Source organism: Nannobrachium achirus (assembly GCF_963921795.1).
Source record: "Nannobrachium achirus genome assembly, chromosome: 1".
NCBI classification, from domain to species: domain Eukaryota; kingdom Metazoa; phylum Chordata; class Actinopteri; order Myctophiformes; family Myctophidae; genus Nannobrachium; species Nannobrachium achirus.
The window spans coordinates 12,053,634-12,069,342 of record NC_137810.1 but is presented as its reverse complement, the minus strand read 5'-3'; the positions used below and the strand labels follow the sequence as shown (position 1 = coordinate 12,069,342).

The 15,709-nt window shown below is 41.0% G+C and overlaps 1 protein-coding gene across 1 annotated transcript in view; it reads right to left on the bottom strand.

Annotated features, from left to right (window-relative positions):
* The window catches only part of oca2 (oculocutaneous albinism II), a gene marked incomplete at both ends in the record, with an annotated part of 104,137 nt that overhangs the window by 18,651 nt on the left and 69,777 nt on the right, over nucleotides 1-15,709 (bottom strand). Inside the window, 3 exons of the mRNA XM_080724327.1 lie at nucleotides 7,405-7,509; nucleotides 9,132-9,191; nucleotides 10,541-10,668. Of these exons, the coding sequence (XP_080580453.1) occupies nucleotides 7,405-7,509; nucleotides 9,132-9,191; nucleotides 10,541-10,668 (293 nt within the window). The remainder of the gene's footprint in view (nucleotides 1-7,404; nucleotides 7,510-9,131; nucleotides 9,192-10,540; nucleotides 10,669-15,709) is intronic.

Here is a 15,709-nt window from a genome sequence, read left to right as displayed (position 1 = left end):
CTTATGTCTGTGTGTGCACGTGCCTGCCGACAGCAGTAAGGGGCATATCACAGCCTTCTCCCACACGTCTATCAGGATGAAGCTCTTTTTAAAGCTAACTTCATCCTAAGCGAGGGACAATTTGATGAGCCAGCATTCTCGAGACAGACAATTTATCATGATTGGCGATCTGTTTAAAGTGGTCCCTGTCATACGCACATTTCTCAGAAAAGTTAAACTATAGTCAACTTTTGAAAGCGCACCACCGGGGCAAAGAAAAGGGCACTGACCAGTGCCCTTTTAAAGGCAAACACCTTTTGTGCTATACGATTGCCTTTTGGTCATTTCTCATGAGTTTTAAAGTTGAAAAGCTGTGCCAAAGGACGGCGTGAGCATTAATTCAGCGCTGTTGACCAGTGCTCTGTCTGTGCACAAATCAATACACCCAGCCCTCTCCTGTCATGCACCAAGGCCATGCTGGAAAATGCTTGTAAAATGGTTTGATAATGAAGGCTATTGTGCATAATGGGTTGTGTATACACATGTTAGTTTTTCATGTTAAACCTTGTATTATGGTGTCCATATTTTGGGTATTTCAGTATAGTGAAACTTTTCAAAAAATGAAAATCTATATACAGTACTGTAGATCAGTGTTTCTCAACCACTGTGTCTGGGGACCTTTGGTGAGCCCCTGAGAAGGGGCTCAGTATTGTATTTATCATTTTAAAAATGATTTAAACTAGTGAAAACAGCCGATCTACAAGCACACAACGCCTCGCGGTGCGAGGCGTTGTGTGCTTGTAGGATCTGCTGTTTTCCGTACTGTTGTGTGACAGCCTTGTATGATGAAGCAGGGCTTTACTTTGCGAAGAAACGTACACATTTGAAACTTGGAGATACAAGGTTTCTTCCCGACAGTGACGATATTTACACCCCCGTATTATGTTGGTGTGCCCATGGATTCTTGGGACATGAAAAGTGTGCCCATGCAGAAAAAAGGTTGAGAAACACTGCTGTAGATTGTCTATTTTTGCCATACATTACCATTGTATGACGAAGTATAAATAAAGCATAAGTGGTTAATTAGAGGTATTGATTTCAAGGTTGGAGAAGTCCATTCCATTCGGCAAATTAGAGAACAGTAAACCTACCTGTACACAGTAAAATCCAGAGTGAACTCTGAAAGTGTACAAATAATGGACCCGTACGGGTCAGACCGTTTATTGCCGCGTAGCAGCAATACTGCAGCAGTCCTTTTTGCCAGGTAATGATACAGCAGTCAATGCAACTTATACAGACTTGACTGCATTCGATAGCAAGGTTTTAACAAAATAAAGCGGCTAAAAGCTTCTCAGTGACTGCAGCTTTGTTTGTTTGTTTGTTTGTTTGTTTTTGTCGATGCTGCACATTCAGAGTTCAGAGCACTGGGTTCAGTGAGTCACCTCACTGTATATGTCAGTGATGGGCGATGGCATATTGTGTAAGGAAGCAGGGGTGTCGCACCAAATTCTGGGCCCTGGGTACAACGATTCAATCACATGTTGTGCTTTAACTATTGAAAAATAGCAGATATACAAGCTCACAGTGCGGCACCGAGTGCCACGCTGCGAGCTTGTAGATCTGCTATTTTTTTTAAATCGTGAAAATTTTATGCGGACTCTGAATATTTCAAATCCTTCTAAGGTTTTGTGAAAAACCTATGTTTCTATGTCAGTGGTTCTCAAACTTTTTCATGTGAAGGACCCCCAAAATGATATGTATTTGGCCACGGACACCCATCTCAAAATATTTAGTTCCAGGGACCCCCCCCCCAGAAGCAAAATTTGAGTTACAAATGTTCGCTTAAAAAAATACATAATATTCAAAGATTTGCACCCATTCTCACGACTTTTAAAAAAATAGCAGATCTACAAGCTCGCAGCGCGGCACTCGGTGCTGCGCTGTGAGCTTGTATATCTGCTATTTTTCAATAGCTAAAGCATAAAATAATTCCAGGCCCCTCCACCTTGGGCCCTAGTAACTCAGTCCCACTGGTGAAATCTGTCGGATGTTATGCACACTTAGGAATTTCAATAATTTGTATCTATTAATTAATGAGTAACAAGAAATCTTGTGAAATACAATGTTTTCAACCAATCATCAAGGACAATGATACACGAAAGAAGAAGAATGGGAAACAAACAAAAACTCAATGTAACAAGACTCAATGTAACAAAAAGAACAAAAAGAACACAGTTTCATTTAGCACATTTCTAAAATGTGCCAACAATTTGGAATGCATCATTCATACTACCTATGAAAGATTTACAGTAGGCTATGCTGGATCTCTGGCTGCAGCTGGGATACAGTCTGTCCTGTATGCATGCATCTCCACTCTGTGAACAGCATTTTTTCTTTGGGAGAAGTAGCTATTTTCTTTCACCTTCTCTATTTGGCTAGCAGCAATAATCCTTGTAGAATTGATCACTGGCACCGCAGACCCGATGGTTTGGAATGGATTCAGCGTTCATTTGAAGCACAACAAGCCAGTATTGGGCTTCAAATTGTTGGCACCATTTAGAAATGTGCAAAATAAGCCATCGTTCTTTTAGTCTACTTAGCAATAGAAGGAGTATAGTGCTAAATGACAAACCCCTCTTCCTGGAACCCCCACCCCACCCTCTTTACAGCTGCACAACTCAACTCCCATGGGACATCAGAGCAATAGATTAGGGCTGCGAATCTTTGGGTATCCCACAATTCGATTCTGAATCGATTCTTGGTGTCACGATTCACGATTTCTTTTTTCTCGATTCTTTCAAATCCGAACGATTCGAATTCAGAAACGATTATTTTCCGATTTAAAAACAATTCTCGTTTCAAACGATTCTAGATTCAAAACGATTCTCTGTTCAATTCATACGTCAGGATCTACTCCAGTCTGCTGGCATGAAAGCAGAGTACATTTACGTAGCTTTTATAATTGTAAAGGTTTTATCAACTTATTGCAATAATGTAAACAAATAAAGGTAAATCCAAGACATGTCTGATTTATTCATGCTTGCACACATTCTTTTAACATGTACAAACACAACATAATATCTGATAAATTATCGTAATACAAAATCTAAATAGAAAATCATAACATAAAAATCATAACAATCATAATATCTAATAAAAAAATCGTTTTTTGGAAAATGAGAATCGCTTCTGAATCTTATCATGTTAGAAACACGATTCGAATTCGAATCAATCTTTTCCTGCACCCCTACAATAGAATAGATAGATCCAATGGGGGAATAACATTTTCTGACAAATAATAATCAGCTCTGTGAAGCCCTCAGCGTGTTCAATGAGGAGACCAAAAAGTTCGTCATGAAGTTGTGGTGACACCGGCACATTATCCAGGGAGTCTACAATGCCTCTGTCATCTCCGTCCTCCTGTTCGGCTCAGAAACATGGCTGCTGAAAACACTCTGGCAGCCATGCAGGCTTGACACCAGAGCCCTCAGGGGGAGCCAGCATGTCACAAACCGGGCTTTAACACTTGGGATGCCATAATCTTTGTAATTATTTATATCACTGCGCTTTATTTTGAAGAGCCCCGGAAGCCACGATCGTGTCCATGTTGTGGAAATTCACAATGTTGTAATGGCGATCAGTATGTTTACTTTCACACGGAAATGAAAAAATCTGACTGTCGCCGTAGAAAACAACAGTTCTAGGCGAAAGCGTTTTCGCAAGTACCGGTAGATGCTGCGATAAAGACGTATCTTTCCAGCAGCAATGAATAGGAGTCTATATGGTGATTACATGCTTCCTGATGATGGCAGCCGAGTTGCATCATGGGATATGACGTTTTTTTTTTCGCTCACCAGCACACCTGTTTACCTGGTAACCATTAGGGGTGTAACGATATAGTAACTGCATCGACATATCGTTTTTCATTTAAAAAATCGAAGTATATCGAAATGAAAACAGCTAAAATCGAATCGTATCGTTTGACTTTGTATCGAACTGAATCGTCAGTGCAAATAATCGATTGTATCGATACTACCTACTTGCTACCTACTTACTAGCATTTTTAAGAAGAAAAATGTAAAGGAGGGGTTTAATTACTTTTCCTTTCTATATAGCTACTCTTGGTCTATCGATAAATGTGTGTAATCTCTTGGTTCATGTTAACTCATTGAGTGCCAGCGCCCTCTAGGGGCCAAAGAATGCCAGCGCATCTCTCATAGGCGAGCGCTTTAGCTTCCAGGACCTAACCTTCCAGGACCTCACGTGCTCACGTTCATGCACGGCATGGAAATGTCCCGGATGAAGATGCTAACAGAATGGCTATTCCCATTTTGTCATCTAAAAGATCATTTTTGGGCGATTTCGCCGTAAATAAACCTTGCGCCGCTTTTCAAAGACACAATCCAGAGATATAAGCCTTTAAAGATGTGGTCTTTCATTGGATTAGGCGGAGATTGGCGATTGCGTTCGCAAATAACGTCCGGCCGGGACGTTGCTAGCTTTCGGCTAGTAGCTAGAAAAATCAGGCCAGGCTTCAGAAGGCCTCTTATCATTTTATTCATGTAATTAAAAAAAGCCGAACTACTTCGGGATCGGCACACTCGTGTACTCATCGGAAGCGGCGCCGAACATTGGGTGAACATTGGGGAGCTCAAAAATGTATTTTAAACCATTTTTAATGGAATATATCGTCGGACAGAGTAGAATGGCTAGCTGGCTAGCGGCTAGCGAGCCAGGACCACCCACGACTCTACAAGCAGCTCGGGGTAAGTGAATTAATAAAAAAAAGATTGTATTGGATTGAAATAAAGCCGAACTAGTTCGGGATCGGCACTAGATGAGTTAAGGTGTAGGTTTGTCCATATGTGTTGAAATATAATGTCCATGTATTTGCTAGAGAATCACAGTGTTTACTTATTTATATCCATAATAATACATGTTTCCCTCAAACACCTGCACTATCCAAACTTTTCACACAGATTTAATTTCTTTGCGAAATAGTTACTATATCGATTTTAAATCATTGAATCGAATCGTATCGTATCGCCACGAATTAACCAATATCGTCAATGTATCGTATCGTCAACCATGTATTGGATCGCTAATAAAATGTATGCTATGGTTGGCTTTACGCGCCTTGAAGTGCAAGAGGAATAAGTACTGTAAGTAGGGCTGTCACGATTATGTCATTTTACATGACGATTATTTGTCACTCAAATAATTGCGATTGACCATTTAATTGTGTTTTTGTCGTTGACAATTACATTTCTGTTTGGCTTTTAGGCTTTGAAGTTGCACATGGTAGATATGACACATAACCCAAAGAAATTACTGACATATTTGACAACTTTATGCTTAAAAAAGAACATTGATAGTGGAAATAGCCAATCTACAAGCTCACAACGCGTCGCATCACTATTTTTGACTTTTCTTTTTAAATATATGAAAAATGTTCAACATGGAAACGATTATGACGATTATGAAAAATAATCACGATTATTTCAAAAAATCACGATTAGACGATTATGTAATAATTGTGACAGCCCTAACTGTAAGTAAGTAAGTAAGCAAGAAATAGAAGCTCTGCCTAGAACCCCCTCCCCCTTCAAGCTGCACAACAAGGCATAGTCTGAATTGTATGATGTATTTGAAAAAAAGCAGGCACATACCGACTCTCAAACTATATAGTTACGATAGATAGTAGCAATATTTTGACACTGCAACAATTTATGACACATTTAAAACTCTGTGTGAAAATATAAATGGAGGTTACATGGTGATGCCCTCCTCGGCCCCTTCATCTCCCCAGATTGTCAGATCATCAGAAATCTACTCTGGATGCTCCTATAGGGAGGAGGTGCTTGAGGCTATTAAAAGCGGCTACACTACAGTCTGGGAAAGCACCAGATGGGCTAAATAGTGAGTTCCTGAATACATTATTTGACCCTCAGCTGAATATGTTTAACGATTCCTTTGAAAAGTGTGCCTATGTCTTTAATTCTCTGGGGGAAAAAAGGTATTCTGTTAAGGAAAAGGAAAAACTCAAACTGGAACACCTTATTTCATTTCCAGATTGTTAAAGGCTGTGATTCATGTAACAAGTGCAAGTTAGGTTACTGAACATGATCCAGTTTTTGTCTGGACAAATAGGCTTGTTCTAGAATCTATATCATACATGGGCAACAGGCGGCCCGGGGGCCACATGCGGCACTCTCCTTCGCTTAATGCGGCCCGCAGGTTAATACTGGAATACTGATATATTATTGATTTCAGGTGTTACAATTCCAAACTTGGAAAAATGACCCGCTTTCATTACTTCAGTCTATTTTAGTAGCAGTGTTAAAACGTTATTGTATTTTTTAAGTCCAATGTATTTGTATTTAAGTTCATAAAGTTAACATAAGAACATAAACGCATTTGACATTTAAAAAAAGAACAAAGAAGTTACTTTTCAGGATTCCCCAAAAAATAGCAGATCTACAAGCTCAAAATGCGTTTTGAGCTTGTAGATCGGCTATTTTTTGCTATGTATATGCATTGTGGCTGTCTGGAGTGAGTGTGAAAATGTAGTGGCCCTCTCCATCATCAAAGTTGCCCACCCCTGCCCTAGATTCACTCTAGTGGAGGGATAAGGTTGATCCAGAGTGTTAAACGTTGGCAGTAGAGAGAGAGAAAGAGTGTGTGCGTAATCTTGTGATGTAAAGGCAAGGAGAGCATTGCTTAAGGTGTGTAACCCACTCAGTTGTTGCCAACAGCTCATAAAACCCACACGGTTAGGCCTACAAGCTCACAACGTGTCACAGCGTGATGCCTTGTCAGCTTGTAGATCAGCGATTTGTGCCGTGCAACATGATGCGCAACCAGGGGCGTCACAAGGGGGGGGGGAGTGGGACTGAGGGCCCAAGGTGGAGGGGCCCTAGTAACTTTAGCTATTGAAAAATAGCAGATCTACAAGCTCACAGCGCGGCACCGAGTGCCGCGCTGCAAGGATGAAGATCTGCTATTTTTGAAAAGTCGTGAAAATATGTGCAAATCTTTGAATATATTTATTTTTTAAGCGAACATTTGTAACTCAAATTTTGCTTCTGGGGGGTCCCTGGAACTAAATATTTTGATATGGGGGTCCGTGGCCAAATACATATAATTTTGGGGGTCCTTCACTTGAAAAGGTTTGAGCATCACTGACATGGAAACATAGGTTTCTTGCACACATTTTCATTTTTTTTTTTTTTTTTTTTCAAAAATAGCAGATCTACAAGCTTGCAGCGCGGCACTCGGTGCCGCGCTGTGAGCTTGTATATCTGCTATTTTTCAATAGTTAACATTCATGGGGGGCCCGCAGTGAATCCTTGTACCCAGGGCCCAGAATTTGGTGTGACGCCCCTGTGCGCAACCCAGTGTAATGGCGGCCTGTTTGCCTCTTACCATGGTTGTAGTGAAGGGGATGTTGTCAATGAGAGAGGACGCCAGGGCAGACACCCACATCACCAGGATGATAGCTATGGCCAGGCGCTGGTCTTCTGGCACCGCCTGAGAAAGGGCAGGTTAAAAAGAATGGTTAGCGTGTCAATGAACCTTTCGTCGCTAGTCAGCAGTGGTGGAAAAAAGCTCTCACATTTGGTACTCAAGTAAAAGTATCAATACTGCAAAGCAGAAATACTCTGTTAGGGTGTACTGGCATGAAACCGCTCCATTCTCATTGAAATGCATTGGCGGAATGCGGATTCCACTCTCATAGCTATTTTAGTGTGCACCCTCACAAGTATAAATTCGGAATTCAAAATGCACTTGAGTAAAAGTAGAAAAGTATAGGCATCAAAATGTACTTAAAGGGGAAGACCACCCATTTTCAATATTGAACTATGTCATTAATATACCTTAGAGTTGTGTGGAAATAGAAAAAAAAGTTCCCCCCGTTCTGTGTTGCCTAGAACAGGAGGATTGCTTTGGGGGTTTGTATTGTAAAGTACAACTTGATATCATACCGTTGTACTTTACAATACAAACCCCAGGGTGCCCCGTCACCCACTTTGAAAACCCCTGCTCTAGAGGAGGGGAAGCAATGGCCTTATCTATATGCGCTCCATTGTCTGCCTATTATTCACATTTTGGAGGACAGCAGGCAGGTTGGACACCGGAGCGGCGGGGGCCACCTGTCATGAGGCATTATCTGAGGTAAAAAGGTCCACGGTCTAAATGTGAGTTGATGTGCCTATCACACAGGCAATTTTGCCACTAAGAGACGCCACGCCTGCCCAATCCACAGCACACAGGCAAGTGTAAAACCCAGATTTATAGTTCGTCGCGCGACGGCGTCCTGCGCCGGAAATAGTCGCCCCTGCAAGCTCACAACGCGTGGCATCGCAACGCGTTGTGAGCTTAATCAGGCTTGTGGGCTCAACGCAGTCAGTGTCGACCCCTTACAGAAATCAAACTGAAATAATTGAAGAATTCGCAGAATAATAGACCTGCTGTGTGCAAGTGAGTTGTGTTGGATCTGTGAGATTCGTAACCATTTAGACCAGGGGTCAGCAACCTTTTTGAGTGACATGTTTTTATTTTCTAGAAGATAGTGTGCCATGTCAACATGAGTTTTAATGACATAAAAAAATTCAGACATATTTTCTTGTACATTGTTATAACGATCATTAGACTCTTAATTAGCAATAATCCGCCTATCTCCCCGACTCCCTCCCATGTCAGAGTTCAGAGTTTTTTTTTTTTTTTATAAGATTAGTTTTTTGGGCTTTTATGCCTTTATTGGATAGAACAGTAGACTGACAGGAAACGGGGGGAGAGATGGGGAGAGACATGCAGCAAAGGTCGTCCGGATCGGGAATCGAACCGGCAACGCCGCCAGGCATCATTGCCTATATGGTATGCACTTAGACCAGTAGGCCATCGGGCGCCCCTGAGTTCAGAGTTTTAATGAATGTAGAATTATGTGCAGGATGTAATTCGCTGTAAATTAGGTGACTTCATTTAATTGACCACGTTTAAAAAAATATGTGATTTTAAAATAAAAATCCTCTCTCTCACACTCCCTCCCCTGTGCCAATGTTGGCACCCGTGCCTAAGGTTGCCTATCCCTGGTTTAGACTGATGGCTGAAGAAAAACAACAACAACAAAAAAACAGAGATAGAGAACTCACTTTTATCAGAAGCGCTGTCTGGACTCCGATGAAGTCAATAAGCTGCAGCTGGGCTAAAGCCTATACAAAACAAAGAGAGAGTATAACTGACTGTGCAAAAACAACATCGGATGGATTATATATATTTATAAGGATTAAAGCAGGTTTGAGTTCGGGAACAAAGAAAGGCATTCCTTCCGGGACACGCTGGCAATAAGCCATTTCCTGCACTGGTGGTGCAAACAGTTTAGCTTGGGCCAGCACTAAAACGTCCCTCCAAGGGTTAAGGGTTGCGTTTGTGTGTGACTGGAAGCCCTCGCAAAACAAAACAAAGAGTCTGAAAAGGAAATACGAGCAAACGAAAAAAAGCTGCCCAAGCAGTTATTCCCGCTGACATGTTATTTTTTTCCTTTTATCCTTTCACTTCGGAGGCTCACCGGTGGGGAGATAAACAATAATTAATTCACATTTTCTTTAGCTTGCTGACTGTAATTCATAGCACTGTGTACGGTACTGTCAATACGTAAGCATAGTTGTTCTTCTGTCTCTGGGGACTGCGCTTGCCAGAGGCAGACCTGCTGGTCAGAATAACTTGTGAGTTCAGGTTCAGCTTCTTTTTTCGGGGAGGCTCCGTCAAGTCAGCAGATGTGTTGAAAAAGATCTCTGTGTCCATCTCTGTGTCCAGTGGTTCTCAACCTTTTTCAGGCCGCGACCCCCAAAATAATCACATTTTAACTGGGGATCCCCCACCCTGACGAGCACTAAGAGTCGAGGCATTACATTTTGTATAACACGGTTCTATTGTGAAAATAGCAGATTAGGCCAGTCAATCTAAGGTTTGACCCAAAATAAATTGCAATAGTAATGGTTCAAGGTTTTTGGGTCATCCAAATAACATATTAAAATTTGTGAATTATATATTTAGTGGATCAAGGTGAATTCAGGGGGTTCGAATTTGGGTCCATTCACTTACTATACAAGAAAAAAGACCCCCCAAAAATCTTCTTTAATCTTCTTTATGTGAGGGGTCTAACTAGGGGTTTTTCATGATTCTGAATCCATTGCAAGCATTTGTTTTGCACAAAAAAACATCCGCCGGGTTAAAAACGGACACACATGTGAGCATGTAGAATTGTAGATCGGCTATTTTCACAATGTCTGCCTCTAATATTTGACTATTTGGCCAATGTTTAATTTGTCATTTTAGGTATAAAAAAAGGCCTTAAATTGTCACTTTAGAAATGTGCAGATACCCTCTATGCACTTAGACTTTATGTTGGTTTGTTTACTGTTGAGTGAGATGCATTGCACATTAAGTTAATCATCTGGGGACCCCCCACAATAACCCACAGGTTGAGAACCACTGACTTAGTGCATGTCACATGGTAACTGGGTAAGTGGCGGTGGTTCCCCAGGCGTGTGATAAGTACCTCCATCAAAACGAAGAGGCCAGCGAAGAACAGCAACGTGGCCCACTCCACCCGGTGTAAAATGATCTCAAAGTCCTGGACATCAGCCAGGACCAGAAGCCACAGAGCCCCCAAGATAGCGATCCAACCTGAAGACAGAACAAGACAATTACAGGAACCAGACAGCAACGTAGCTTCACCAGGTGGAGAGGAAACACTCACCCGCAAATGATTCATGGTGAACTGTTATGGCCCTATAGTACAGTCTGCGGTGATAAGCCATCACCGTGGTGTAGTTTTCTAGCTATCACCTAGGCATTGTTATACATTTTCAGGTGATAGCTAGAAAACTACACAGAGGTGAAGTGATGGCTCTTCACCTTGGACTATGATAGAGGCTTTACTGTTTTGGTTTTCCCTTGAAACTGTTGGACAGACATATACGGTACATACATACATAACATAACATTGATAAATCGTTGCCCTAGAGGGGGAAATCTGGCTTTTGCGAACACCCATCATTTCGACCGGAGGGTTAGCGACTCACTCCACGGAGGTTAAGGTTAGGGTGAGGGTTAGAGTCGGGTGTCGAAAAGATGACATGTAGTAACAGCGACACGCTCCCGTCCTAGATACTGGCTGCTACTGTGCTTTACGTATCCTTTGGCCAAGAGATAAAGATCTTATGAATACATACACGTATATAAAGTACATTTAAGTACTAAAGTGCTCCATAAGAGCAATGTTGGGGTAACTAAGATATTCACTGATGTTCTTTGTGAATTTGTACAAAGCACACTCTTATCATTTACAGGTTGTTTAACCATAAGCCCTTATTCTTTGTAGAACAACTAATATTAAAAAAGAATGCCAAGCTACAAGATCACAACTTGTTGCGATGCTATGCTTTGTGAGCTTGAAGCTCGAATAATATATATTTTTTTTTCTATACTTTTTTGTATAATGACGTGCATAAAATAGGAACACCAGGTTAAAAAGTGGTTAGAGAAAGAAAAGGAGAAACAAGCAACAACAACAACAAGCCTATATTAATACTTTGGACGCTCAAAACATTTTCTAAATGTGTTAATTAAGTCATTGTAATGGAGTTCCATCTGTCCTGTGCTTTAACCCATTTAGGCCTAGAATTATTGAATGCTTTAACCAGTGAAAAATAGCAGATATACAAGCTCACAGCGCGGCACCGAGTGCCGCACTGCGAGTTTGTAGATCTGCTATTTTTGAAAAAAGTTGTGAAAATGTGTGCAAATATTTGAATATGTATTTTTAAACCGAACGTTTGTAACTCAAATTTTGCTTCTGGGTGGTCCCTGGAACTATATATTTTGAGATGGGGGTCCGTGGCTAAATACATATCATTTTGGGTGTCCTTCATGAAAAGGTTAGAGAACCACTGACATGGTAGTCTCTCAAGAACAGACTAACGGAGCTCCAGTTAAGTGAAAAGGACCTTTTCTTTGACGATGGCTGGCCAGATTGCTGACATAGAGACACAGGTTTTTCAAAAAATCTTAGAAGGATTCAAAAGACACTTATAGAATCGGGTCAAAATTCTAATTTTCACGATTTTTCAAAAATAGCAGATCTACAAGCTCGCAGCGCGGCACTCGGTGCCGCGCTGTGAGCTGGTATATCTGCTATTTTTCCATAGTTAAAATCATAAAATAATGATACACTATACTGTGTACCCGTTTTGCATGGGTTTATGTCATTCCATTACCATCATTCTGTCAAAAGACACCGTGATCTTGTTACACGTTGAGAGAACAGCACAGACGCTGCCGCTGCTTCTTTACACATCTGTTTCCTGCTGCTAAACTTTTACAGACGAACGCACATAAGTTAGTTATAAATTGTGATAACTATAAGACTAGTAATTCAACCTGGCGTCTCTATTTAATGGGCATGTCACTGGGGTCTTCAACAGGGGGTCCGGGACCCCTAGGGGGGCGTCAGAGTTACTACAGGGGGGGGCACCAAATCTTTGTGTGATAGGATCAGGCTTTTTACATTAACCATTTGAACCCTAGCATCCCTATTCTGAGTGGAACATTAGCCAAAAATAGCAGATCTACAAGCTTACAACGCCTTGCACTAGGAGGCGGTGTATGCTAGTAGTTCGGCTATTTTTGGCAAAGAGGTTTGTAGAGGGAAGAGAGCAGACTTGATGGTTCAAGTGGTTAAATGTCTGAAAATACACTTTACTCCAACACGATGACAGTGCTGTCAAACAAGTCTAAGCTGTGAGCATTTTTAAGAACATTTTTAACCATACAATATGTAGTGGGGGTCCCTGCTTCATCTCTCTCTCAGCTAAGGGGTCCTTGGCCTGAAAACGTTAAAGACCCCTGCATTAGAGGCAATTCTTTTTCAAAAATGTTCTAAAATAGCAGATCTACAAACACTATCATATGACAAGGTTTGCCGTTCATACAGAACAGGCTTTCAAGCCTTTTGCTCAAATAGAATACCTCTCTCTATGCTCTTGGACTCCCACTCACACCATCACTGATTGACTGTGTTATCTAAAGGTTTCCATTTCTAATGGGATATGGATACCGTAGTACTGTATGGAGCCAGTATGAATCAGACCTTAGATCTACAGTACATTAGACTAGAGCCACTGGCCTGGAAAAGGGTGTTTTAAAAAGAAATCCAGTGCATGGAAGGTGTGATTCACACTCCATAATAATCACAACGTGAGTGTGAGGTGATGGTGCTGGCTTTCTACTGTATGTGGGAGATGATGGTGATGTGTGTTACGTTGCATATCGTCGTTGTCGGTTGGAAACCTTGTATGTCCAAAACCGTTTGTTTTGTATGTATCATTTTAAAAATGATTTAAACTAGTGAAAACAGCCGATCTACAAGCACACACGCGAGTGCGAGCGCGGTGCGGGCGCGGTGTGAGGCGTTGTGTGCTTGTAGATCGGCTGTTTTCACTACTTTTGTGCAACAGCCTTGTATGGTGAAGCAGGGCTTTACTTTGTGAAAAAATTTGAAACTTGGAGATACAAGGTTTCTTCCCGACAGCGACGATATAAGGTATAGGTATTAGGAGAGTAGAGCTTCCTGTTCCAAAACAAATGAAAGGCTTAAGAAATTGTAAGCTACCCCTTTTCCAATAGACCAGCTGAAGCAAAAAAAATACAATTTGTTTGAAAAGCCCTGAAACTTTATCTGTAAAAAATAAAAAAATAAGTACGTTGTAAGTTAGGCTATAAACACAGAATTCACAGAACCGTACTGGGGGTTTGGGGAGAAAAATCGATATCTACGATTTTTTTATATCCCCCCCTCGTCATTCTTTTATTCCCGGTGGGGATATGTTTTATCCCCGCTTCTGGTCCGACTGGATTTAATACATTTCCTTTTGATTCTCATATTTATTTATGTTTGATAATATCCCAATTTAACAAATGAATTAAAAATGTAGGTTAATCACTTAATCACTTGCATATTTTGGTCATCATATATTTCATCATTTCGTTTATCTTTTTACTTTTTAAAAATCAAACCTTGGTTCGAAGTGGAGCCGTGAATTTGAGCACTTGCAGATCTATGTTTTTGATTCTATGTGTTCTAGATCTATGAATTCTATGTGTTCTAGAACTATAAATTCTATGTGCAAATTAATCGCATATTTCTTATCTGTTCTAAATCTACCTTAAACCGATATTACTACTCATAACATGGGAGTAGACAAATACTTGCTTTATGCAAATGCAGCATATTTACTATTTTTGAAATAATAACAAATACTGTCCATAATAGGCCTAACAAACATATAACAAAAATATCTGCTTCCATTAGGACAGATTAATAGTGAAAGGACCACTGCTCATTGAGGTGCTGCATGCCTGAAGAAGGTATATGACCAAAAGCTTGCACTTTATTTAACTGAAAATAAAGAACATGATTTTGCACACTTTTGAGTGTGTGGAGGCTCCCTTAAATCTTGGCTCCCTTATATTTCATTAGGACAGATTTAAAATAAACGTTTATACTTGGCATTCAACCATCCCTATTCTAAGGGGATAGTCTTGTAGATCTGCTACTTTTGGTGACGAGAGTTGGCGTATGGAAAAATAACTCAAGTACAGTGCAACTCAGGGGTGTTCTGTGACGCTAGAGTGCCACCCATAGGATGGAGTTCTGAACTGAACAGAACGCAGATAAACTAGCTGTTATGTTATGATGTTAACTATAGAGACACTGTGATTACTCATTGGAGATGTGTGGCACACAAGCCATATGTGCTCATGTACAATTTGGAGCGCTGATGTTCTTGGGAGGGTGAGTGTCATGGGGCTCGCGCTGTCTACAGATGTGCCGTTTCAACGCTTCGGTATTTGCTGCGCGCGACGCCGTCAGCGGTAATATTGTAGTTTTGATTGTGGTTGTCTGCTAGAAATATCTCTGCCGTTTTGTCTGTCTCATACATAGAGTTATGGGGTCTCATACTACTAGCCCTGCTGCTAGCAGCATCTCACACGGACTGTCTGTTGTCAGTGCATTTGCTTCCGCCGAGGCTCCAACATCACTGCGTTAATCGCACGTTGTGTGTGTGTGTGCGTGTGTGCGTGCGTGGTGCGTGTGTGGTAAAAGTCGCGCATGCGTAGAACCTGTTCGAACTCAACGAAACATCCTTTTCCCACTAGACGGGACAAAAGCTGAAAGCTGTGCACAGGGAGCTCATGTGCTCTGCACACGGCTCCAAAAACCAACGCATTATATTCTACTGAAACTGCAAGTCCGAGAAGCCATCTTTGCCGAAGTTATTGTAATATTTTAAGCCCTGCTTGTTATTGTATGCCTATTTAAGCTGTGTCATGAAGAATCACAGCATTAATTCACTGAGCTTGGAGATCCATTATCAGCTGTTCTTATCAATGACGAACAATGACGGACAAAACCTCTGAACTCCATTTGAGCTGGATTGGGGTAAAGTGGAAATATGTTTTGTTTTTGTTCACAGGACAACATTTTTTTATTAGGAATGCCCATATGATTACCACGGATAAGCTCTAAAAGTGTGGAAAAACGTATTTTTCATTTCACTGGGTCTTTAATCTTCCGTTAAAACTATCCAAAGTCTCGTGAAACAAGCCATGAGGTTTTAATGAAAGTGTCGAGATAAAACTGAGAAACATGGGCTGCATTGGCGTC